Raw genomic sequence first — 26923 nt, forward strand, 5'->3', positions numbered from 1 at the left:
TTACTCGTGCGCTTCACGACTCTTTTCTCTCCCAAATCGTGCGCTTCACGATTTGTGCGTTACATTATCACTTCCATCTACTCGCCGCTGTCTTGTACCTTTCTCTATTCACTGCTTTCTTGTACCTCTGCTTTTCACCTCGTTTTCTGTATATTCTCCGCTTTACTCTTAATACACTATTTATTATTTCATACAGTCCACTATTACTCTCTACCTGTCTCTATCGCAACCTATACCTCTTCCCTCTCGCTATAGTTCCAAACAGTTTCCTATTATTTCTTTTTTACCTACCATCTATTAGGTCGTTCTAAGACATTGTAAGAGATTGTTTCCTATTATTTTTTTTTACCTACCATCTAGTAGGTCGTTCTAAGATATGTAGAATGAACTATTAATAAAGATCTTTCAAGGACACTGAAAATCATCTGCAAGGGAACACAATTTACTTTCCGTCATTTATTAATGTACCAGACACTGAATAGAGTATAGTGAGTATAGCATGAATGCAGTATACAGCTACCTTCATATGGTAATTCAGATTTGCTTAAAAAAAATCTGAAGTGAGCATTGAGTTGTAGGAAAGTTTGTATTTTTTGTATTCCTAACAATTTTCTTCAAAGATATAGTATTCAATTCGAAAAATTCAAATTTAAATCACATATTTTTTATGTTAACACATTGAAGGTTAAAGTAGAAACACGACTGAGTCCTGGAGCTATTTTTTTTCTTGTAAAGAAGTTATATTTATCTTTCGCAATCTCTTGACCACACATAGCGTAAGTTCAGTATAACTCACGCTTCGTTAATTTACAATTATTTCTCTGTCGAGGCATTTTGATTCAACAACATTTACAATTACATTTGCTCTATTCTATTATAATCAATAACTCTTTATAAAATTAATATCAATCATTTATTATCAATAATCATATTAATAAAAACGAAATAATTATACTAATCTAAAATTTACATTTTCAATTAATACTTCTATATTTAATTCTATTGCTCAGTATTTTTATTATCCGTAAAATTAACTAGTATACCATTTCCGGCATCTACCCAATCTTCTGAAAAGAGTTTTGTTCGAAGTATTTCTCTTTCCGATAAATCTTCTTCTTTTTTTAGCAAATTTTCATTATTTATAGTCTCGTTATTTTCCTTATCTCTCCTCTTTGTCGTTAACAATTTTGAATCTTCTACGGTGTCGGGCAAAACGATGTCCAGAGTTTCTGGTAGAATTAGGGCGAGGCCCCCAGATACCAAACAGAGCATTCCAATGACAATTAATGGAATGGTTACAGGAAAGTGTTCGCCCTGAAACAAAAATCGTAACCAAAATTTAATCTTTAATATTATTGAATAATTAAATGCTAATAATTTAATCAATTCAATTATTAAATAAATAAATATTAAAACCTTGGGGAAAGTATGGTAGTTCCTGACAGTTAAATGAAACACAAAAAATATACCTGTAATCAATCAATCATAGCTGATCAAATGTTAAGTAATCTTAATAATACGCAAAAGGTAATCCTTTTCAGCATGTAAACACAAAAATTTCCCGATTCATTATAGATAAACCAAATATGGTTTAAAAATAATTTTACAAAAAACATAAGAACGTATAACATCCTCTGTTTTTATCCACTAAAAAATAAGCATGTAAATCTGACATAATTTTCTTTGCTTTTTCTATGAGTTCTTCGTCTTATGAACATCACAATAATAGTATAAACATGAAGAATCAATGTCTGAACATTTTTCATGTGCCCAATTTTTGCATTTATTGCCCTGAATCGAATCCTCTTCGAAGGTTATTCCGCAAAGGATACATTTTGTTTCTTAATTACACAAATTTTTTTTTCACATTGACTTCAGACCTGAAGTGAAAATAAATATTTTCACGTGACATTCTTAGACTGTGAGCCATATACAGGGCAAGTCTCGTAACACGACGACTTCAAATATCTCGTAATTTGTTCGTTGTACGAAAAAATGTTTCGAACAAAAGTTGCATAGCTTCCTGGGGGATTATCTAATATCTTTTTTATAACTTGGCTTTTTCATCGAAATATGAGGATCACCTTCAGTTTTTTAAATGGAATGTGTAAAATTTTTTCTCGAATTTGGATGAACCATGAAATTTTTCGTAAGAAAATATTATACAAAGTGGGATTTAACGAATAATTACTGAGATATGTTTAAAACAAGTTTTATTTTAAGTAATGTTCAATGGGTTGTTCATTACAGTCAATGCACTTGCGTAATCGAATTATCAGTGAGCGATGAACTTTTTCCAGTCTTTCTGTAGTTATTGCAGCACATACACTAATAATATCTTCTTGCATATCATCGACCGTCGTTGGTGGCTCGCGATAAATTTCAAAGGAAATAATCGAGCGGTGTTAAATCTGGCGAGCGAGCTGGCCAATCAATGTTACTATTACGTCTGGCCAACGATTAGGAAACATTTTACCAAATACTTGCCGCGATTGCCGGGCATAATGTGCTGGACAGCCGTCATGTTAGTACCACGTTATTTCTTGCTTTAAACATGGTAAATTTTCTAATATATCTGGAAGTGTTTCAGATAAGAATGAGGAGCACATTCACATTCCACCGGCATTGGTAGTCAACTTCACGAATCCAATGTGGATTCTCTGTTGCCCAATAATGCATATTTTTTGTATTGTTACGTACGCAGAACAGATTCCGTTCTACTTTCCCACTGGAATCTTTTCGAGATCATCTCTGGCAGGAAGCGCCCTAGATAACCTTTCAGTTTAACCCTTTTAACAAAGATCGAACTGTGACCTGATTGGAAACGACAAAAAACTAGAATGTGACCCTACGTGACCTTAGGTTATGAAAAGACCACCCTATTCATTTCGAGGGTATATAAACCCTTGCATTTTCACAGTCGCATCGCACAGTGCGGTGTTACCTATGGAGAAGTTTGTTCCACGTTTATTTCGATTAGAATTTTTCTAATCTCTTTACCTGAGAACGAAAAACGTCCCAACCGACCTCTTCGTTTATAGAAGGGATGATTATGCTCCAGCTGGACGCAGCCAGCACGAACCATGATTCAATAACAGTACCGTACGATTTCATAATATAGAAATCTTGAAAACATTCCCTTCTGGAGTTTGTCAAGATAGTCTCTGATAGGAAACATCCTGGCTAACCCTTCGTTTAGCCGTTTAAATAAAGATCCAGCTGTAAACCTTCAACTCACTGGAAACGACAAATACGAGTATGCGACCCTAGTTTAAAACAGACACCCCCTCTCATTTTCAGGGTATATAAACCCGTTCATTTCCATCCTGTTTGCTCAGTAACTGTGTAGCAACATACAGAATCACGTCGAGTCGTGTCCGTAAGAGTCAGTTCTAGTGAGATCGATAATAGATTCTGCTATTTCGGTAATACTCCTATTTGGCATTCAACAATTGCTGTTAGACCCCACTTTGCGAGTGCGTCAACACCGTGCACCTTAGATAATAATACTTTTGTAGAGGGGTGGTCAGTTGTATTCGACTTCGAGATCCCGACCGCCTCCCAATTAGCTCAGAGAGGCCACCATGGGGTTTAGTGGGTATACCCGGCATTGCACACACTGCCGTGGAGTCCCATATACCTCCGTTCCTCTCTCAGAGGTTCGGGGGATGCGTGATGCATTTCCCCGTAGCGGCGGGCTGGGCGCCGAAAGAGAAATCCTCGACGCATAAGCATTTTATATTTTTAAGAAAACGTCTTCAACGATTTTGGCCACTTGGCAGACAGATGTGTCCTTGTAGAACTCAATAGCGCAAATGGACGCCATAAATTTTGGGTAGTCGAAGGGTCTCCAGCTTAGAGTGTCCCAGCGATGCGTGCTGCTTTGTATCAGCCGGGTAAGCTGGGCCCGTATGACGTAAGCCAGCGATCACGTACCGCACTTAGCGCTGGGCCCGAAAGATACTCCGCGGCATCACCAAAATTATATTTTTAAGAAAAACTATGCGCTCACCCATCTCACGCACGAGGAGCGTGGAACGTGGGCGTGTTAGTCTAAATTCACTGATTGGTGGAAATTCCTCGAAAGGACTTCCACCAATCAGTTGACAGGCGTTCTTCGGGATATAAGCTGGCGAACTATCGACGCCTAGTTGAGCCTAGTAGTACGCTTCTATCCCGAACGTATTAGCGACATTTTTGTATCTCCACGAATAAACGTCTCAGTCAGCGAACCCTGATTTTGAACATCATTCGAAGGCATTCGCCACATTCCTTCATCCCCCACGATAAAAAAGGGTATATCGATTTGGAAACGCAACAAGAATTAATATTCGATGACCTAACGGACAAACCGTCTTCTCTTACGATTCCCGAAGACGAAGGAGATTTGGGACAAGGAGAACCCAAAATAAAATCAGCTCTTTTCAGAGCTACCATATACAACGAGGAAAACTCCAGTTTCAATTATCTTAAGGATCCACAGTTTAAAAGGGCTCCAGGTTTATACAGCCGCGGTGATTAGCACCTCGTCACGCTGCTACTTGCGCCACCTTCTTTAGCTACTAATAAAACAACAAACGACATATAATCTAGTGGTATTGTTCAAAATACTGTACACGTTTATACTAAATGCTTATACTTCTACAAAACAAGCCAGAATTCCTTCCTCCGCACGCCAGGTGCAAGGCTATCTTTCATTATGCATAATTATTGTTAAATGGCAAGAAGAAAAAAATCCTAAAACACGTATCCCTTATTTTGGATCAAAGATTACACATCCGAATTTATATTAAAATGAACTAACAATAAATAAAAGAAAATAAAAAAAAAATCAAATTGTTAATATATAGTTAAAAAAAACTTTCTTAAAATTTTCTTGCGCCACTACATTTCCCATTAGAAAACACACAATTTAAAAAAAATTTAATTTTTTCGACCTCTGGTTTTCGAGATATCTCAAAAAATGTGGTATTAACCCCCAACTTTGAGGGCAGTTTTTACCTCTTCAAAGTCGATGGTTGCCGATAAAAAAGAAACAGATATCAAATATTTTTTGAAGAACTATATCTCATATAAGTTTCATCAAAATCGGCTTGTATCAACTAAATATGGTCTTTAGTTAGTTCAAAATAACTATTTGCCGTTCCAGGAAACTTTTATTGCTGATCATGTCCCATATTTGGAATATCAGTCAAGGGAGGAATTTTTTCTTGAGTTTATATATTAGGCCATTGAGCCAGACAGAATCAAAAGCTTTTTCTATATTGATGAGGACAGACCCCACCAGGTAACTATTGCTGAACTTTGAGTTAACCGTTTGAGTCCCAGGGGTCATTGAAAAAACATGGTCGAAAAACGCCGAACAGTGCGATAGCGCATGTCTTTATCGATTGCGAAGAGGCCTAAGCGACATGATAACAATGAAATACAACATGTTTAATTGTATTATTTACATTTAAAAAAGCAGCTATGTGATGTAAGTGCGTCAGTAAAGTTGAGCCCGCTACTTCGACAGTCAGTGACTGCACTGTCAGTTGTCCATAGCGTTCGAAATGTACTCGGACTTTTCGGCACAAAATCTCAGCAACGCGATCGCGCTGCTTGTGACTTAATGTTGTACCACAAATATTTTATGAAAAAATATTTCGGTAATTATGCTGAAAAGGGGTCTCATCACCAATTTTGATGACCTTCACAATCCTCTGCACCCCTTCCCCCAAAAATCTAATCCAGACCTAACCAAAATCGGCTTGATATGGCGGACTTCGATGTAGTGTACCTAACAGATTTTTTACAAACATCTTGTCAACTATCGCCGAGCGACGGTAAAATATATAGGGAGAAGTTGTTCAGAATGATGACCTTGACAACATATTTCATGGTCATCATAATTGACGAGATTAATTACTTTTCTGATTAATTACTAAGGTTTCTTATATGAACAATCATTATTGCGTATTTCTGCAAAAAAAATGATATTGTTAAAAGAGTACACTTTCTCTCTCTTATTAGTTAACTTCGCGGCAAGCCATGTTTTCGTACGGTAGAAGTTATCTTTGACAATGTTTTAAGGTGTGACGTGGCAAAATTTTGCAAGTCCATCCGAGGGTCGAGCTAAAGCTACAAGTTCGATCGGACTGAATTGCACTCTGATTATTATTGATTTTAAGTTCTAGATCATAGACTCCCGATGTGACACCCCTGACGCGGGCGGGGGCGCCCTTGATGATCTGGGGGCGAGGGGTTCTTAAAACCCTCCTCTATACTCGGTCATCAATTGCATCCCTGGAGGTCGTCGGGTGCTTTAGGCGAGGGGTCTGAAGCACTTATCGGGCGATCTAGATCGTGGGGGGCATCATGTCGTTCGTCGCATGGTGTTCTCGATTAAAGTAGGTACGAGGGGGTTGCGTAGCCTTCCTGGGAGGAATGTTGAAGCGGGGGTGTCCGGTTGGATATGCGCGCGCGGATCATGTGTGGGGAATGCCGGCCCCGGTACGGGTACGTTGCGTAGACCCGAGGTCATAATTGGTATATATGTATGCTCCTCCACCACGAACGCGGTGAAGTGAAGACGACTCGATCAACGAGTTCAGGGATCACCAGTGGCCAGAAGCCACACGTTCTCAACGGAGTGTTGAAAATGTAATACATTTGACTTATGTAGTATGCGTAAGTGGCGACACCTAGCGCGAGCGTGGTTTAACCTTAACCAAATTGAACGAGCCACTTGATCCGAGTCAGCTAACAAGTACAGACGTATATTAAAATATTTCCAGTTCTATATGAAGTGCTTTATTAACCGAAAAAACAAATCCTTTATCGATCCTAATCCAACATGGTAGCAGAGCGTGGTTGTTGGAGTTTGTGGTTTATGAAAAAATAAAGTGAAGAAGAAATAGTCAACACGTGGCCGAAAGCACAAAGAAAGAACATGGCGTACGTGAAGGTAGACGACATGATAATCCCAATATTCGACGGGTCAGAATATCTAAGCTGGAAAAAGAGAATACTAAAATTCATGGAAAGCAAGCAGTGCGAAGAAGCAGCTCTAAGAGAGAGAGTAGCTGCTGATAACGGGGCAGAATGGAAAATTAAGGATGCGAAAGCAATGAACTACATATACAGTTCGATATCCAATAAACAACTACACTACATAGAAGAAAAAAAAAACGCATTTGAAGCTTTAAAAAAATTTGATGAGCTATACCTGAAACAATCCACCTCGTTGCAGATTGTCTGCAGAAATAATATGGAGAGAATAAAACTAACGGACTATGAAAATGCGACGTCGTTCTTCGATGAGTTCGAGAAGGCGTGCAACGAAATAAAATCAGCCGGAGGAATAGTAACCGCAGATGAAAAACTAAGATATATGATCAGAGCTTTACCGTCGTCATACAGCCACATCGGCGATTTGATAGACGTATTACCAAGGGCAGAAAGAACGGTTGAATATTTAATGTCGAAGATAAAGTTGAAAGAAAAAGAAGAAAAGAGTATAAAAGGACAGCAAACATCAAGTGCCTTCGCAGCAAGCATGCGTGGAAAATGTTACACGTGCGGTGAACAAGGGCATATCCAAGCATTATGTCCACGTGGAGAAATGCAACATGGTCGTGGACGAGGAAATTTTCGCAGCAGGGGGCCAAGCAGAGGAAATTTCAAATATGACGGAAATCCTGAACGAGGAAGAAACCATCAATATGGCGGAAATTTCGAACGTGGAAGAAATTTTCAACATGGCGGAAACTACGCACGAGGCAGAGGAAGACATCGAGGCTCAGCAAACCCCTCGTGGCCGCTACAACAGGAAAGAAACAACGACAATAGCGGACTAGGAAACGCATTTATAACAGAGATAAACGAGTCACGAATAGAAACACAGGTTAGTTCAGGTTCAGAAAATTTAATCTCTTGGATTATAGACAGCGGGTGCACAGACCATGTAGTAAATGTAGATAACGTTTTCGAGGAATATCTAGAATTAAAAAAACCAGTAAATGTAAAATTAGGTGATGGCCATACCTTACAAGCAACAAAAGTAGGAAAGATAAATGCAATTTTTCAAGTAAATGGAAACGACATCAGAGTAACACTAAATAATGTATACTATGTAAGTAATATGAAAAAAAACCTTATTAGTTACTCAAAAATAACTTACCAAAACAAAATAGTTTCATATGGCCATCAACTAAAAATTTATAATCCATCAAATGTATTAATTGCAGTAGCAGTCAAAAGAGACGATCTGTACCATATAACGAGTTTCGTTACAAACAATAAAAATAAACAAATAAGTACAAATTTAAGTACAAATTTAATGATAAAAAATAATATGACAAAAAAGGAAAAATGGCATCGGGCGCTAGGTCATGTAAATTTCCAATATCTAAATAAATTATGCAATGATGAATTGTTAAATGGACTGCCAAAAAATTTAGAGACTGAATACATAAAATGCGCAATATGCAGTCAAAGTAAAATGTCAAATTTACCGTTTGCCAATAACAGAAGTCACGCCAATGAAATTTTAGAAACTATATACACGGATTTAAATGGGCCTCACCCGACAGAGGGTAATAATGGTGAAAAATATTTCGTATCATTTATAGATGACTACAGTAAATTAGCCAAAGTATATTGTATAAACTCAAAAACTGATACTTATAACTGCTTCGTAGAGTATGTAAACTTAGTAGAGAATTTAACAAAGAAAAAAATTCAAAATCTAATCTGTGACAATGGAAAAGAATATATAAATAATAGAACTCGTGAATTTATTAGACAGAAAGGTATACGTATGATTCCGTGTCCTCCATACGTACATGAGTTGAATGGAGTGGCGGAAAGATACAACAGATCCATCATGGATACAGCTAGGTGTTTACTAAACGAAGCAAAAGTAAATAGAATATATTGGCCGGAACTTATTAAAGCAGCAGCGTATTTAAAAAACAGAACTATAGCCAATACAATTCAAAACAAGTCACCATATGAAATATTCTTTAAGAAAAAACCAGACGTAACACATTTAAAAATCTATGGAAGTAAGGTATTCGTTAGAGTCCCAGAACAATTACGCAAATCAAAATGGGACAATAAAGCAAAATTAGGGATTTTACTAGGTTACACAGAGACAGGCTACAGAATATTGGTTAACAATAAAGTAATTAACGCTAGACATGTAGATGTAATTGAACAAGGGATAAAATGTATAGGTCTTGATGACAACGATGAATCTGATAGAAATTTTGATAGTGTAAATCAAACCGATAATGAATCAAGTGGAACCGATACAGAACCAAGCTTCGAGTCAGTAGAAAGCGATGAAATAAATACAATTCAAGGTTCAAGAAATACCAATAGAATTCAGGGTTCAGGTAATACAAACACAATTCAAGGTTCAAATAGTACAAACGATGCAAGGTCTGAGCGTCCGTCAAGGAGTAAAACTCCAAATAAAAAATATTTCAATGATGAATATGTCACAAATTTCATATGTGTAAATTATTGCGATGCTATGGTACCAGTATCAGTTAAGGAGGCGTTTGAGTCTCACGAATCTGAAAAATGGAAACAAGCTATGAAATCAGAAATAGAAAGCATTGAACAAAATAAAACGTGGAAACTAGTTGAGAGGCCAATAAATAAAAAAGTAATCGATTTAAGATGGGTTTATAGGAAGAAAGATGATAAAACATATAAAGCCAGACTAGTGGTAAGAGGTTTTCAACAAAAGGATAGGTTAGAAAATGTATATTCACCTGTAGTAAAAATGCAAACTTTAAAACTATTACTTTCTTACTGTTGTCAATATAGCTTACTCATTGAACAAATGGATGTTAAAACCGCGTTTCTTAATGGCAAAATTATCTCTGAAGTGCATGTAGAGCAACCAGAAGGGTATAATAATGGCACTGGACAAGTGTATAAATTAGAAAAGGCATTATACGGTCTAAGGGAAAGTCCCAGGTCATGGTACGAGTGCTTCAACGAGTTTATGAAGAATTTAAACTTTAATCGAAGCAAGTATGACTATTGTTTGTATGTAAGAAGAAGTGAAAAATATGAAACATATATATTATTATTTGTTGATGATTTATTAATATGTTGTAAGAATCAAAAGATTATTAATGAAGTAAAGTCAAAACTGTCAAATCGATTTAAAATGAAAGATATGGGTAAAGTAAAAAATTACATTGGAATAAACATTGATCACAATATGGAACAAAATATGATGACCTTAAGTCAAGAAAACTATATTGAATCTTTAGCAGAAAAATATCAATTAGAAAGTACAAAATTGTATAGCACACCCATGGAAGAAAATTTAAAACTCAAACCTGCAAGCAATATTGATACATGCATCAAATATAGAAATTTAATTGGCGAGCTATTATATATAAGTACCGGAACAAGACCTGACATTGCGTACAGCGTTAACTATTTAAGCAGATTTCAAAACTCGTACACTAATACTCATTATAAATACGCGTTAAGAATTTTAAAATATTTGTACTCGACCAAAGAACTAAAGTTAACTTACAAGAAAAATTGTAATACGGAAATATTAGATTGTATGGTAGATGCAGACTGGGCAGGTGATTGTAATGACAGAAAATCTACAACAGGATACTTTTTAAGATTGTTTAATAATGTAATCTACTGGAAGTCACGTAAACAAAACACGGTAGCGAAATCTTCCACATTAGCAGAATATATAGCCCTATCAGAGGCAGTAACCGATGTAAACTTTGTACGAAATATGTTAAAAGACACTTTTAAAATCGAAATAACAAAACCAGTGAGGATATTCGAAGACAACGCAGGGGCAATTGCGATAGCCAAGTTTGGAAATTACACAAAAAATTCCAAACATATTGAAGTTCAATATCATTACATAAATGAAAACTACGACAAAGGTATTATAGATATAGTTAAAGTTGAATCTCAAAATAATGTAGCAGACGTACTAACAAAAAGTCTAGGTAAAGCGAAATTTATGTATTTCAGAAAATTGTTAAATATAATATAACTGAATCCGTATGCGTGCAGAACAACTGTAAAGAATAAAAGAAATGTCTTGTGAAAAGTCAAATGTAAGAAGGCGTGTTGAAAATGTAATACATTTGACTTATGTAGTATGCGTAAGTGGCGACACCTAGCGCGAGCGTGGTTTAACCTTAACCAAATTGAACGAGCCACTTGATCCGAGTCAGCTAACAAGTACAGACGTATATTAAAATATTTCCAGTTCTATATGAAGTGCTTTATTAACCGAAAAAACAAATCCTTTATCGATCCTAATCCAACACGGAGAACGCAGGAAATAACTCTTCCTCGTGTCGCGCCAATATGGACGCGCCACGTGCTCAAGGAAGGGAAAGTGAGGTTACGGTCGTGAGGCCCACTCCTCACGGAAACGGAGAACTGAATTTATTATTAACAATAACAACGCGGTGCACGTCGCGTAAACTCGAACACGAGAAGCGACGAATGGCGACAGAGAGTACTTCGGCACGAACGACGGGGTAACACGCGATAGGAAGACCAGATTGTATAATACACGTCTATATGCGGTGAAGCACGGAATCAGAGAGCCACCAAGCGAAGCCGCGGCGCCAAGCGTGCCGGCGCGATCGCTTGCAACGCATGCGTAAAAGTATTCTCCGCGCAACGCATGCGCGGAGCGCCGTTGGCCCTACACATGGACACCCGCAGGAGCTTAGGGACGGGCGTGGAGGAGTTAGTGGGTATACCGGCCTTACACACCCTAGCCGGGGAGTCCCACATAACCTGGACTCCCTCCCCTGGAGGGTGGCTAGGTATCCGTAACAAGATTACCTCCACGGAAAAAAGGAGAGCTTCTCCGCCCCCCCCTCCCTGGGATGCCATGCAAGAAGAGGGGTGCCCGTCGCGGCCGAATCGGGTTTCAGGCATTCGAGCCTGGCAGGTCAGGCATTAGCCCATGACAGGTCATCGGGGTAGAATTAATGGGTATATCTGGCCCTCCTGACTGCCCCTTATGGGACGTCCGAGGGTTCGTGGGGGCCCCACATCCCCGTCCTCCTAGCCCCAGGGGAGGCGGGGAATCCATAAACAGGATTATCAATTCGTGAAAAAAATGGTGTAGAATAGGGTTCTTCAATACAGTAATATACCCAACTGTCCGTTGTATTCAAACTCTACATACATTTTTTTCAAATGTATGTAAATTTCTTTTTTGTCATTTGTGTTTATAATTACGGGTACGTTTATTATAAGCATAAATCTATCGACCTACTCATTGAAATTGGTGGAAGTCACATCTGAAGCACTTCTTGTAAGTCTACGATCATCCCAATTGGATAAACTTGTTTTACAGCGAGTTCCAACTGCTTGACCAGTGATGATCCTAACTATCCGTGGTTATATCCGAAAAATCCCTGTTCCTGGCATCTTCATCTGAACCTATTCGAAGACTAGTGTTTGCGCGGTATTACAGTTCCTAACAATGGCTCCAGTTTCTAAATTTAATTTTGCATCTTACATGAAATGAATTTTGTAAATTACAGACATGCAAATCTTACCGATAATAATACGTGTGGTGTGCACAAACTGCCGATTTTTGCAACAACAGTGCACAAACCTAAGAAAGTCCCTCGTACAACGGTCGGGTAGATTTCAATTGTATATAAATACGTTATGCAAATCGTACTCGTCACTGCTACTCTACCAAGTAAGAGTATAATGGTCTTCATGAGGTCTGAAAGTGAAAATATAGAATATAACGTAACTATGCAATCCAGAAAATAGACAAATTCATGTGAACAAATATGACTAAACAGTTGACCATAAACGGTCGAGGTGATCGGACGTGTTCGTATGATTCGCGAGTCCCGCTGCGTTCGGAGTGTATAATCGGTGTTATTGTGCTCTTTTGGTTCGTCCCGGATTGTCTGTGTGCATGTGTTTGTGCGTGACTGCTGTTTCGTGCTCACTGCATGAGCAGTGGTGTGTGTACTACTATGATCTCTGAGTAAAGGGGTCTAAACATGGAATCCAACAGTACTACTTATAAAAATCTACCAAATTCTTACGCCTATACTACAAAGAATAATATATTCCCCGCTAAAGAACAAGCAATCATAATTGACACAGTTGATGGTTCTACCATGAAAGACTATGCACAAGCAGTTACTAACGTCACAGGCACCAACGCCATTGAATTTGTATTTACTTGGATAGTATAAATACTGCCGAAAAATTGACAACCAACCACCCGAAATTGCAAATAAAGGATACCTTCACATCAGTCAGACCACTACTAAATCCATCCCAAAGAATTATACTATCAAATTTGTCTCCAACCGCATTACATGAGTATATTGAAAATATCTTTATGAAACAAAACATAAGAACGACGTCTAAGATGTCTTTTATTCGAGCAGGAATTCAACATGATGGTTTCACTCATATTATGAGTTTTAAAAGGCAAATTTTTGTAAACTCAGAAGATGTTGCTAAAATCCCGGATTTCTGTCTAATAACTCACGACAATACACAGTATAGAATCTTCGCATCTACAGACAAGATTACCTGTTTCCTATGCAAACAAGAAGGCCATGTTGCTATGCAATTTGAAAATCTCATAAAAATACCATCACTCAATAGCAATGAAATCATGGAATCACTCGAAACAAATATGGATCAACTGATGAATTCAACTGTTTCTTTATGAAAACACTCTCGATATCGACAGCCAACCAGAACCTTCTCAAAAAGTATATAATATTACTCCAGGAATTAAAAGAGCTCACTCTACTTCAACAGAAACATCACACAACCCTAACACTACACTAAACAAGACAGAACAGAATATAAACAACGCGCAACCAAACATGGATACCATGATGCCGCTTACAAAAAAAAAACAACAAAAAAAAATACAAATAACGTAGTAAAACCTCCAAAATTAGCAATATTAGTGAGATGATAGAACCAGCTGGAAGTAAAATTAATAATGCACAATCAAATTACTCCCTAAACCAGTTACAACTAACCAGTTTTTTGGAAAATTCATTTGGAGTGGAAAACCCGTCTGAAATAGCCCATGAATATACACACTTAACCTCGCAATAATAAATATGTTAATCGAAATGTATGCTCTGCTTTAGGAACGAAGCATCGAAAACAGAATCGATAGGTTGATTAAGAACAATCTAACTAACTTATCACAGTCTCCAATCGGTAGCAGTCTAATCCCCGAGTTTTCGACATCGATTGACTATGAGACATTAACACCATATACATTACATATTTAACTCTACCAGCAAAATACTACCAACTAAATAGTAATTCAACTTTAATATGTCAATAAAAATCCTACAATGGTATCTAAACGGTTTCTACTCTCGATTGCCTTTTTTCAAGTCCTAATTAATAAGTACCAACCCAATATAATCTGTTTGCAAGAATCGAATTTCAAACCTAGCCAAACAATTAAAATAAAAAATTACAACATTTTTGTTACTGATAGAAACTCTCAAACTGCTAGCGGAGAAGTAGCAATACTGACTAAGAACACTCTAACTGCCAATGAAATTCAAATCAATACAAATATGGAAATCATGACAACGAAAGTGAGGCTATTCCCGGATATATTTATTTGCAATCTCTACCCATCTAACAGTTATGATCTGAACGAAGTTGTCCTGAACCATCTGATTGACAAATTGCTGAAACCTTTTATTATCTTAGGAGACTTTAACAGCCACAATTCCCTTTAGAGTTCTGATCGAACAGATACTAGAGGAAAAATTATAGAACAAATCATCCTTAACCATAACATTATCATATTAAATGATACCAAACCAACTTAATTCAGTATTTCAAGGGGATCGTTTAGCTCAATTGATCTAACCTTACGTAGCCCTAATATGGCTCATAAATGTGAATCCAATAAGCTATCAGAACTGTATGATAGCGATCATTTTCCAATTATAATCAAAATATACTTAAAGCAAAATACTAAACTACGTTCGAGCTATCCGTTACAGCCAAAGCTTATCTATTTGCAGACGACCTAACCATCCCATAAAAAGGGAAAACTGAAAATATAACGCAAAGATTTATCCAAGATCTACTAAACAATCTTCAAAATTGGTTCAATGAAATCAGGCTTTAAATGTTCCACCACCACAACAAAACACAGTGATTTCTTTTTACCGGAGAATCCGGGATATATGTCGAGATTTCTGAGTTAGCCGTCGTGGCATTATCCCCACTACGGCACGGTACACCTATACCCCGTGAGGGACCAAGAAGCTCGAGATCCGCCGCCGCCACACCGAGGAGTGTGAACATAATACGGGTCGAATATATCGGTGTGAGACCACAAGACCACTACTAATGCAATAACAAAACTCCTTTATTTTTCATTATTTTTTTATGGGACTTTCACCAATATATTCGTGGCATTTTTCTAATGAAAATGATACCAAACGCGATATAATTCGGATCATGTTTACACTAATTTTCCGCTAATGTAATTGTAATGGGAAGTAACTTTCATCGATCATTACTCAAGTATCATTGGAATCGTATCATATTTGGTTTCATTTTAATCAGAAAAATTCCACATATACAGAGTGTCTCACCTAACTCGACCATTTAAAATATCTCGTTTGTTTTTTTATGATAGAAGAAAATTTCAGAGGAAAACATTAGTTGGTTCAGAGGGGCAAATATTATGATAGGCAAAAGAATTTGTTCAATGTTACATTTTTTTTTAATTTCAAGGTCACCGAAGTCTTCTTAAATGGAACGATATATTCTTATTATCGCTACATGATAGCCGAGGTCAAGACGAATCCACGACCTGTAATATTATGACCTTCACGTGACCTTGAGTATGAAAAATTCATAAAAGTAGGGCACCTGATGTAAATAGTAAAATAACGATGACATGGTCCCCTTAGGGTTTCAAGAAATGTTCTTAAACCTTAACTAATGACTGGGAACACGCTTACAATAAATTGTAAACACTAACACAAATTCTTCCCCTAAATTCTTCTTCTTCCTTTTTAAATGGAATGATATGTATTTTTAGCCATCGTCATATAGTGAGTTCAATGACCTATGACTCAAGGTCATTCAAGGTCAAACTTGCAGGGAAATGTATAAAAGATGTGATCGTTTTATTTGTACTTTAGTTCGTGCCTTCGAACTTTCACACCTAAACAATAACATGCGTTCAGTATCAGCATTACTCAAGACAACATCAAAGTTATTATCAATGTACTGAAAACAAACGTATTTATGTAATTATTGTGCTCTTCTGCAGGATAATCAATTTACTTTCATCACTATTCGTGCTGAGTTATCCTTCGCTGAACGATAGTACTGAAATAAGTGGTGAAAATGGAAAAGTATCAAAATTTTTTTGTGTTTATGGTACTAGGGGAATGCAGAAAAAATTACAGAATGGCTGCTGATTTTTATGCACAACGCTATCCACATGGATCATCAAAGTTGCATATGGCATTTAAAAGACTAGAACAGCGTTTTCTCAGTTCAGGTCCTGTGCAAGTGAAATGAAATCGACCTCGAATTGTGGCTAACGATAACGTCGCTGCTGATGTATTGACACGAGTTAGTGTGGATCCTCATATAAGCAGTAGACAAATTGCAAGAGAATGTGGAATTGGAATGTGGAAAAAAGTTCCATCCATACCACATGAGCATCAGGATCAGAATTTGTACGAAGACAATTTCGTCAAACGATCGAACTTCTGCAATTGGATTCATCAGAAGATAGTTGAAGATGTTTCGTTTTTACCTAACGTCCTATTTTCTGATGGAGCAATATTTACAAATACTGGCAATGTAAACAGGCATAACATGCACTACTGGGCAGCTCAAAATCCGCATTGGATGGGAACAACGGCGTTTCAAAATCCATGGATTCTGAACGTTTGGTGCGGCATTATCGAAAATTTTCGAAGGACATTTAACTAGGCAACGTTAATGTTATGTTAACTTTCTACACAATCTACTACCCCAATTATGTGAAGAGGTACCTTTAAATAAAAAGTGCGTTATGTAGATGCAACATGACGGTGCGCCTCCGCACTATGCACTATGCCCTCGAACAGTAATGAATGATATGTTTACAGAAAGGTGGATAGGACGTCTACGTCCTGTAACCCCATTCGCCGGATTCAACACCACTCGACTACTTTATATGGGGTCACATTAAAAATTGTGGAATCTCCATTAAGCCGACGACGCTTGAAAACATGAAAGTCAGAATACGCGAAGCTTGTGCTAAGATAAATGTTGAAATGTTAAGCAACGTTAGAGAATCATTTAAACAAAGAATTGTTAAGTTCATTGAAGTAAGAGGTAATCATTTTGAACACATACGAAACTAAAGTACAGAGAAAAAGATCATACCTTTTCTACATTTCCCTGCAAGTTTGAACTTGAATGACTTTAAGTCGTAGGTCATTGAACTCATCTTAAAATGCACTATTTGATGGTAGATATAAAAACATATCATTCCATTTAAAAATAGAAAGTTGACCTTCGCCTCACCTTGGAGTGTCCACTGGGAAAAATAAAAGTCCCACCACATGACGGTCCCACCACCCTCGGTACTGAATAACTTTCATCTGAACCATTTTTGCGTATAGTTCTGTTATTGAATTAGTAGTGGTCTCCTGGCCTCACATTGATATACTCGACCCGTGTTGTGTTTACACTCCTCGACGACCGAGGCCTCTCGAGCTTCTTGACATCTCACGGGGTATACCCCGCGGTAGTAGGGATAGTTCTGGGACAATCATAGGCTAGATATTTAGGACATTGATCGAGTAGAGACTGTAATGGGAAAAAAACCGCCGCGCCTATTTCGAGAAGCTCTTATTCTCAATATATTTCGATCATCTTATGTCTCAATCTTTTCTACGTTCGGCGCGGATCAAAGAATGAAAGAAGTGTCTCCTGGACGATACCCGACGCTGGCAGGACCCATGTTGTTGACATAAATCGAGAATTCATTGTATATCACCTTTTGTAGGCAATATAAACGTCCTGAAATTAAACTTCACTTAGGCAACTCTGAACTTGAAGATGTAAATTCCTTTAAAATATTAGGTATGATATTCGATAACAAACTTTCATAGAGGACCCACTCAACACTCAAAAATTAATGCAATTCCCGACTTAATATTCTCAAAATAATAGCGGCAAATTCCTGGGGAGCAGATAAACAGACATTAATGAATACGTACAAATCTATTATTTGACCTAAATTAGACTACGGGTGAACCATCTATGAATCAGCAAGCAACACTGTACTACAAAAACTGGACCTCATACACAACGTTGCAGAAAGAATAGCTTCTGGCGCATATAGAACCAGTCCTATCTTCTGCATACTAAAAGAAACATCCGAACCAACTCTAAACTTAGAAGAAAATTACTTAGTGTAGCATCCTAAATCTTAGCTTCGCTTAATAACCCGTCATATTTAAATACCTTTCCCAATCAATATATTAATAAATATATATAAATATACATTTCGGAAATCCGCTAAACACTTTTATTACAAAATCCATAACTATCCATCAAAGATACGGAATCAAATGACGAAATTATAATCCAAATTTTTGAGATACATAAAAAAATTCTTACGAAAGGTAATTAACTCAAAATGATGTGGATCCCTGCCCATGTCGTAATAACCGGTAATAAAAAAGCAGACAAAGCGGCAAACTCTGAAGATCTGATAAAGGAATCAAAAAATATTCTAAATTAACAATGGGAAGAAGAATGGAAACAGAAGGCGTCTAACCACATTAAAAATATTGATGACAAGTTCTTCGAGAACCAGGAAAAGATCCTTAATCTACCTAGAAGAGACCAAGTAATCATCTTAAGAATTAGAATTGAACACGCTATAATAACACATTTCTACAGAATATCGAAGGATCCCGCTTCCCGTTGCGATTATTGTGATGAATTAATATCTGTGGAGCATTTGATTCTTCACTGTTCTCCGCTGTTAAAATGATATTGTTACGTCCGTAACCAACGGGTCTGGCGAACCTCTCCTGTCTTTGGGAAAACCATAAAAATCTTAAAATAGTCAAACCTTTTGCATACCGACGGGCCTTCTGGGGTTGGTGCAATAAATTTGGAAAGAACCGGACGCGTCACTTAAGACTGTACGAGACACCGAGAGCCCTGACACTCTGAGAATGCTCTTGTGTCAGTGTGCCACGCGTCTGGTTCATGATTACGATGTCCGTCTACGCCCCACGAAGGACAATTGTCTAAACTCGGATGGGTCCGCTGAACCGTCTCGAAAATTTTCCAAACATCTATTCTCGTCTCAATTTTCTTTCTTGTAACCTATTTCCACCACCCCGAGGACAGGAGAGGGAACCGACGGACCTCCAGTGGTAGGAGGAGGGGGGGGGTGTAAGTTTAGAAAAATCTTCGCACCAGTTCGTAAACACGTGTCTGTACCGCTGAACTCATAACTAAAGTGTGTGTATTTAATTTTTGTGGTGGTCACTATCGCAGCTCCTATCTCGGGTAAACTCCTTGAATGGACGTAACAATATCAATTACTGAATCACTGTGTAAATGTCAACTTGAAGAAAGGAAATCACAATTACAGGAATTTTAAGAAAATCATAACGAATCACATAATATATATATTTTTCTTTTTCAGATGTACTAAATGATGTTTGTTACGTTGATTACGTACCGGCTTCAATTACAGGCCTCGTCAAAATGATTATTGCTGCCAGTAAGATGCAAATAACACCGTTGAAAGACTGACACGCCGACATTGGCAATCGTCTACCGTATCTGGATAATATAAAATAAACGAACACATAAGTAGCAATTTCTAATGCACTGCCAAGTGCAAACGTAATGTGCCGGTTGACAGGAAAATTTGGTACCAGTGTCATGTACACGCACCATGCCATGGATGATGTTAACCTTTAAAAAATAGAAAAATAAGAAATCAATACACACATATTTAAACATAATGCGATAGTTATGTGACATGAAAGTAATTTTAAGTTTTATATATTATACATTTGACGTCTTAGTAGGCTATTTTAGTACAGTATTCACTTCGTAACTGTCGCAAAGGTCTCCACTGTAACTGTCAAAATTTTATCCTCACCACTGAGGAGGTTCCTCCTTGGAACCAGTGGTAAACACGCTGGATGATCGAGCCAGCAAAGGATCGAGTATTGGTGAGAGTCGTTAATGCAAGCGAAGAAAAAGATCGCAACTTTTCTAATTTTTGATTTTTTAAATAAAACTTTACCAAACTTGACCAAACACGATATAATTACGATTATAATTTTACTCGTTGTACCTTTACCGCAATTGTCCAGTCCGAAACTTGAAACGCTTGTTACACAAATAAGTGTAATTTTGGTAAATGTTGACTAAAGGGTATATGAAAATTATCAATATCAAATTTATTTATAACATTGAAACGCATTTTGTTTCAAGAACTTCTGAACTATTAGTTTTAAGACATAAGTCCCTTAATACTTTCTTGTAGAGGAGAAAAAAATGCATCGATTATAAAAAAAGATGGAATTTAGAAAGGATAAAATTGCAGTTAAATACGGAGAAATCCAAGATGATGAGGTGTAGGAAGGGCGGGGGAGATGGAAAAGGGTGAAGTGGAGGTGGAAGGACAGGGAGATTGAAGAAGTAAGAGAATATAAGTACCTGGGGTACGTAATATCGAGGAATGGTGGGCAAAAAGCGCAAGTGGAGGACAGAGTGAGGAAAGGAGCAGCGATAATGGGGAAGGTTTGGGGGATAGGAAAAAGGAGGTTTGGTAAAGATTGGGGTAGGAAAATATGGTTATTCGACAAGTTGGTTTGGTCGGTGATCAGTTATAGGGTGGAAATTTGGCACTATGTTGGGACGAGGTAAGGAGGAGGGACAGGCTGGGAGGGGCAAGAGATGGATGGGAGAAGGAGAGATGGGAATTCTTTGAGGAAAGAGCCTGGTCAGATGGGGAAATTAATGAAATGTTGGATGAAAAAAGGGAGGGGGTGAGTGAGAAAATAGTTAAAAAAGAAAAGGAAAGTCAAATAAAGGAAAGCAGCGATAAGATAGCGGTATCGAGAACAAACAAGGGGTATGGGATGGTGAAGGGGGAGGGATTACCGGGGTACTTCAAGAAAGGATGGGGGGAAAGTAGGTGGCAGAGGGTGACGAGATATAGATTAGGATGCGAGATGAGGGGAGAGAGGTTATGGATGAATGAGGAACAGAGAGTATGCAGAGTGTGTAGGTGGGAGAGCGAGATGTGGGAGCATGTTTGGGAAGTGTGTATGAGAGTGGATTTGAAAAAAGGGTGGCAGGAGAGAATGTGGGAAGTGTTGGAAGATGAAAGAGGAGGCGAGGAGTGGATGAGAAAGGTGGATGAGTGGAGAGAGGGAAGAAAAGGAAAGAATGGATTGGATGGTGGGCGACTGGAAGAGGGGGTCCAAGGTAGGGATGGGGGAAGAGGGGTGAGGGGAGGGGCGTGGGGTAGTTTAAGGTTAGTTATATAAGGACTTTTGTAAAAAAAATACTCTCTCTATATATATAGAATTATGGTTAGCTTAAGTTTACGTTTAAGTTAGTGTTAAGTTAGGTTAACACTTAGCCGACCGCGCGCGCCACAGCGAACTGTACGGTTTCCACCGCCCTCGGGTAAGCCTAACTGTGCTGTCCACCACGCATTTTTCGGAAGTAAAGTGGGAGATCGGTCAAAGTGGCAGATCGGTCAAAGTGGGAGATCTCCCCGATCGGTTGTGCACCGACTTGCTTTAAGGGGTTATATACAGTGTCACGTCCGGCGGTTCGCACGGTTCGCCGATAAACGCCTAAACAAGGACCAGTAGTACTATCACACGGGAAAATTAATAAGATCGAAATATACGTGACAACCCGACGCGGTTAGAGATACGCCGACTGATCTTCCTGCAAGACACGCAGATGAAGACCAGATTACAAATTAGACGCAAAAAAGGGAGATATCAAATTACGCCGAACCATAAGAAAAGACGACGACTTCATCTTGGCAACACACAGCTGACGAAGCAAGAAACATCAAGAAGATCGGGAAGCAGAAATGCTAAACCAGCACTTCAAGAAAACAAAGGACCGCCCACATTATAAAAAGGAGACCAGCTCTTCAATTAGAATTCACTCTGTTCAAAACCAGTGCTACTGTGCAGTTCCGTCGACAGGCCCTTATATCATACACGCGTCGCGCCGGCAGTAAAACAGTGTCACCGAAATTCGAAAACCCTTGCGTAAAGTGTCCGCGTGTGCCCCAGCGTCCAGCGGCCACAATCAGCGAGCGCCCCTTCAACGCCCACAACCAGCGAGCGCCCAAAAACCCCACAACCACGACCTGCGAGCGTCTACCAGCGACTCGGTAAATTAAACGTTTTATTAAGCGATTTGTTATAAGTGCTCTAGCGTATGTGCTATAAGGATTCACCCATGTATGAGCTGATTCAGAACTAGACTCTAAATAAACCAGACATTTCCCGTTTTTATATAAAAATTAAAGTACAATTTATTTAACCAGCCCTCAATCTCCCGAACCAAAGCCGGTGAACGCAGGTAGGTTCAAAACTGCGCCTTATCCCCGGAAAATTATAAACAGCCCCATCTGGGACGTAACAACAGTAAGGAGGCCCAAATAAAAGCGATTTTTTAAGAATTTTTCTTGAGAAAACTTTTACATTTATTAATGTAAAAATTTGTACACATATTATGGTAACTTTTAATTGTATTTTGACATTTCTTATTTGTAAAAATAATAATTTTGAAAGCTGCTATAGCTGATCTCCAGGAGCTCCTCTCAAAAAAGGCGCCTTGCGGTGACCACGATATCTCTGGACTGGATCATCTAAAATGAAAAAACCAAACGGATTTCGTTAAAGTAATGTATAGTCTTGTAATTAATCGAAGGAATAAGCAACATAAAATTTTTTGACAAAATGGCGGCTTTTCCAAAAAAAAAAAATCGATTTCTCACCAAAATTTTGGCCTTAAATTGTTTATAAAAAAAGAAATATTCATCGGTGAGAAAAATCCTTCGATTAATTACAAGATTATACAGGGTGGCCCACATAACTCTGAACAGCTCAATATCTCGAAAACTATGCCATCGATTTTAAAGTTCTTAGTCTTAAATTGCATGGAACTGAAGGGCCTTTCTGATTACATAAACGTGAAGTGGCCTCCCTTCCCCTTTAACGGGGAGGGGAGGTAGCTTTGTAATTTTAAATAGAACTCCCTATAAAATGTTACATATTTAGATTCTACCGGAAAAAACAAGTCAATTTTGTCTGAAACATTTTTTTGTCAGATACTTCCATGATGAGATATAACCGTTTGAAGTTTCGAGTTGTAGGTACTTGAAGCGCTCGGAAATAGCGTTATGGAATTATACGCGCTTGAGTCCTTTGCTTATTCATGAAGAAACACAAACAATAATATTTACAATTCTTGAGTTTGACTCACTTATCTATGAAAACGTTTTCAGTTTAGAGCTGTTATTCAAGCAGTAACATTGTGATTATGGCTACTTTTGACACAGAAGTGAATATGTTATTAACGTTAGGTGAATGCCAAAAAAATTATCGGTGTGCAGCAGTGATGTTTTTTGAACGTTATGGGATCAAAAAATGTCATGCAACATTTCATAATTTAGAAAAGCGGCACAATGCGGCCAATGTTTACAAGCCCGTGGTGGACATTTTGAACATTTAATTTAAAGTACATTTTATTTCTTCACGAATAAGCAAAGGACTCAAGCGCGTATAATTCCATAACGCTATTTACGAGCGCTTCAAGTACCTACAACTCGAAACTTCAAACTGTTATATCTCATCATGGATGTATCTGACAAAAAAATGTTTCAGACAAAATTGACTTGTTTTTTCCTGTAAAATCTAAATATGTAACATTTTATAGGGGGTTCCATTTAAAATTATAAAGGTACCTCCCCTCCCCCGTTAAAAGGGAAGGGAGGCCACTTCACGTTTATGTAGTCAGAAAGGCCCTTCAGTTCCATGCAATTTAAGACTAAGAACTTTAAAATTGATGGCATAGTTTTCGAGATATTGAGCTGTTCAGAGTTATGTGGGCCACCCTGTACATTACTTTAACGAAATCCGTTTGGTTTTTTCATTTTAGATGATCCTGTCCAGAGATATCGTGGTCACCGCAAGGTGAGAGGAGCTCCTGGAGATCAGCTATAGCAGCTTTCAAAATTATTATTTTTACAAATAAAAAATGTCAAAATACAATTAAAAGTTACCATAATATGTGTATTACATTAATAAATATAAAAGTTTTCTCAGGAAAAATTCTTAAAAAATCGCTTTTATTTGGCCTCCTTAAAGTGGGGAGATCTCCCCGATCGGTCGGGCAACAACTTACTTTAAAGTGGGGAGATCTCCCCGATCGGTCGGCCAACGACTTACTTTAGAGTGGGCAGATCTCCCTGATCGGTCGGCTAAGTGTTAAGGGGGCCGGCAGGCATTTGGCCTTGACTGCGCAGTGCCACCACTGCGGCGAAGATGTGGACACGGCGCGGCACACTCTGGAGGAGTGCCCAGCTTGGGCTGAGCCGCGCCGTGTCCTTAGAGCCGCGGTGGAAGGGTGGGACCTCTCGCTGTCGACCGTGGTCGACCACATGGTCGACAGCGTGAGGTCGTGGAAGGCGGTGGCCTCCTTCTGTGAGGACGTGATGTCCCGGAAGCAGGCCGCCGAGCGGGCCCGGGAACGTGACCCAGGCTCGGCCAGGAGGGTGTGGGCGCGGGGACGACCCCCGCGCCGACGTGTGCCCCCCAGGAGGGGGGCGGCGGCGACTGGGAGGGCGCGGGGGTCTCCCCCGCGTCAACGTGTGCCCCCGGTGGTGGGGGGCGTAGTGGGGTTGGCGCGGGGAGTTTCCCCGCGCCCTGTTATGCCCCCACCATTGGGGGCGGCGAACTTGGGGGCCCGGGGCGTGAGCTGACCAGGGCCCCCGGGGGGAGCATAGCTCCCCCCGTGATAGGCCGACACCCCCCGGGTTAGTTTCCCGGTGCGGGGGGGGGGGGGGGGTGTCGGTCCGTCCCTCCCCGATTGGGGAGGGGGATCCGTGGGGGGTTTGGGGAAAGGAAGGGTCGGGACGTGCCGGATCGCGCCTCCGACGGCCCTTCCTTCCGGTGGCGGCGTCTTCTTGCCTCGGCCGGGGCTGGTTCCTTCGGGACACCGGCCCCGAGCGGGGCACGAAGACTCCGGGAGCTGTGGGTGGACCGAGCTGGGGCTCGGGAAACCCAATCCGACGGCTCCAGGGATGGGGACACCGGGCGGGTCCCTCCGCCCGGGGTCTTATAGCGTAGGCAGTGGGGGAGGTTAACCCCTCCCCCGGGGTATGATGATAGCTGGGAGGTGACCTGTTGAGTACTCGCGTGATCCAGGCACCTCCCCTTTAGCTTAGGTGGGCGTGGGTTTTTAGTGGGTACTCCTTGGGGATTTCCCCCAAGCGCAGTCCCACATAACCCCGACTCCCCCCAGGGAGTCGGGGTATGCCTAAAGCATTTTCCCACGAAAAAAAAAGGCATTTGGCCTTGACTGTCACGCTATGTTATCCTGTGCCTTTTTTCTGGACATTTTACGTCTTAAATAAGTAAGTGATCAATTAAAAATGCATACCACCGTGTTTGTACATGTCTTTGCTACGTCTGTATAGAGCCCAAATTGCGAATTTATACCTCATCGTGGAGTAATTTGTAATATTCGGCAGAAAATTATTTATTTTTTATTCGTTATTCGAAATTTTTATTTAGATAAATATTTTGCCCAACTCTGCGTGAATTCGGCGGAACGCGTCGAACAGTCGAGCTGGCAGCTCACGTGGACAGAATATAGGTACGCTTGTGTGTAGCCCGTGCCTAGTATAACCAACGTGAGGAGACGTACTGTTGCCTTCGTCGTTTATTTTCTCACTACAAACGTGAAAGAAAATAATACAACTACGTTCTCAGTCAGTAGTGAAATAGATTGACATCTTGCAAAAAAGATCAACTACATAATTATTGATTAATTAATTCTTAACTCTATCGAATTTTACAACTAATATTAATTGATATTTTGGATGATTCTTTAAAACTAAAGTTTATATTTTTTAAATGAAATATACATGAAAATATATAGTAAATTTCAATTTAGTTTCTTTTTCAAGTTCAGTTACAAAATATATTCAAAATGGTTGCGTAGTAATAGTGTTAAAAAATTGTAGAAATGTGAATAATAATTATACGTATGGAGAAATGTTATTTACGTTCAAGGTTTATGAAAATTGTATTTCTATAATTTGGAAACGTAGTATCTATATTTATTAATATTGTATTGATAAAGATAATTGTAGATATATAACATAATGACATCAAATAAAAAAATATAATTTGAACCTATAGTCATAACATCAGATATGTACATATATGTACAGATATGTACGTCAATCATTTGTATTTGACCAGATTTTATCATTTTTGTGGATCTAGTTCCAACATTTATCGTTCGTCAGCGTAGAGGGCGTAAGAAAACCACTTATTTACATGTGAGACACGAAATCCCATATGGTGATTGGTCTACTCCTATACCTCGTCTGTGATCTCGACATTGGGGCCGTTGTGGGGATTTTAGCGATGGTGGAGGCGTACAGGTGTACGCACTGCCAAGTTCCGACGGTCCTCCACGCACGTGGGGACTAGGAACATAGATCTCGTAACACACGAGAGATTGGGGTCACCAGTGGCCGGAGGCCACGCGTTCTCTGGCGAGAACGCACGAAATATATGTCCAGACGGACTGTGTTCAATATGGACGCGCCACGTGTTCG

General features: G+C 39.1%; 1 protein-coding gene across 2 annotated transcripts in view; it reads right to left on the reverse strand.

Annotated features, from left to right (window-relative positions):
* Nucleotides 1–763: 763 nt before the first annotated feature.
* Nucleotides 764–26923, reverse strand: part of LOC143357903 (organic cation transporter protein) — a 53489-nt gene continuing 27329 nt past the window's right edge. The window contains exons 6-8 of one of the 2 annotated variants that reach the window (XM_076794591.1): nucleotides 19760–19998; nucleotides 12570–12745; nucleotides 764–1314 (exon numbers count right to left, since the gene is read on the reverse strand). In XM_076794591.1, coding sequence (XP_076650706.1) covers nucleotides 1000–1314; nucleotides 12570–12745; nucleotides 19760–19998 — 730 coding nt within the window. In that variant the 3' untranslated portion in view covers nucleotides 764–999. Of the gene's footprint in view, nucleotides 1315–12242; nucleotides 12507–12569; nucleotides 12746–19759; nucleotides 19999–26923 lie in introns of those variants that run through there. The other variant, XM_076794593.1, reaches the window with a different exon arrangement.

This window comes from Halictus rubicundus, chromosome 10 (assembly GCF_050948215.1).
Source record: "Halictus rubicundus isolate RS-2024b chromosome 10, iyHalRubi1_principal, whole genome shotgun sequence".
NCBI classification, from domain to species: Eukaryota; Metazoa; Arthropoda; class Insecta; order Hymenoptera; family Halictidae; genus Halictus; species Halictus rubicundus.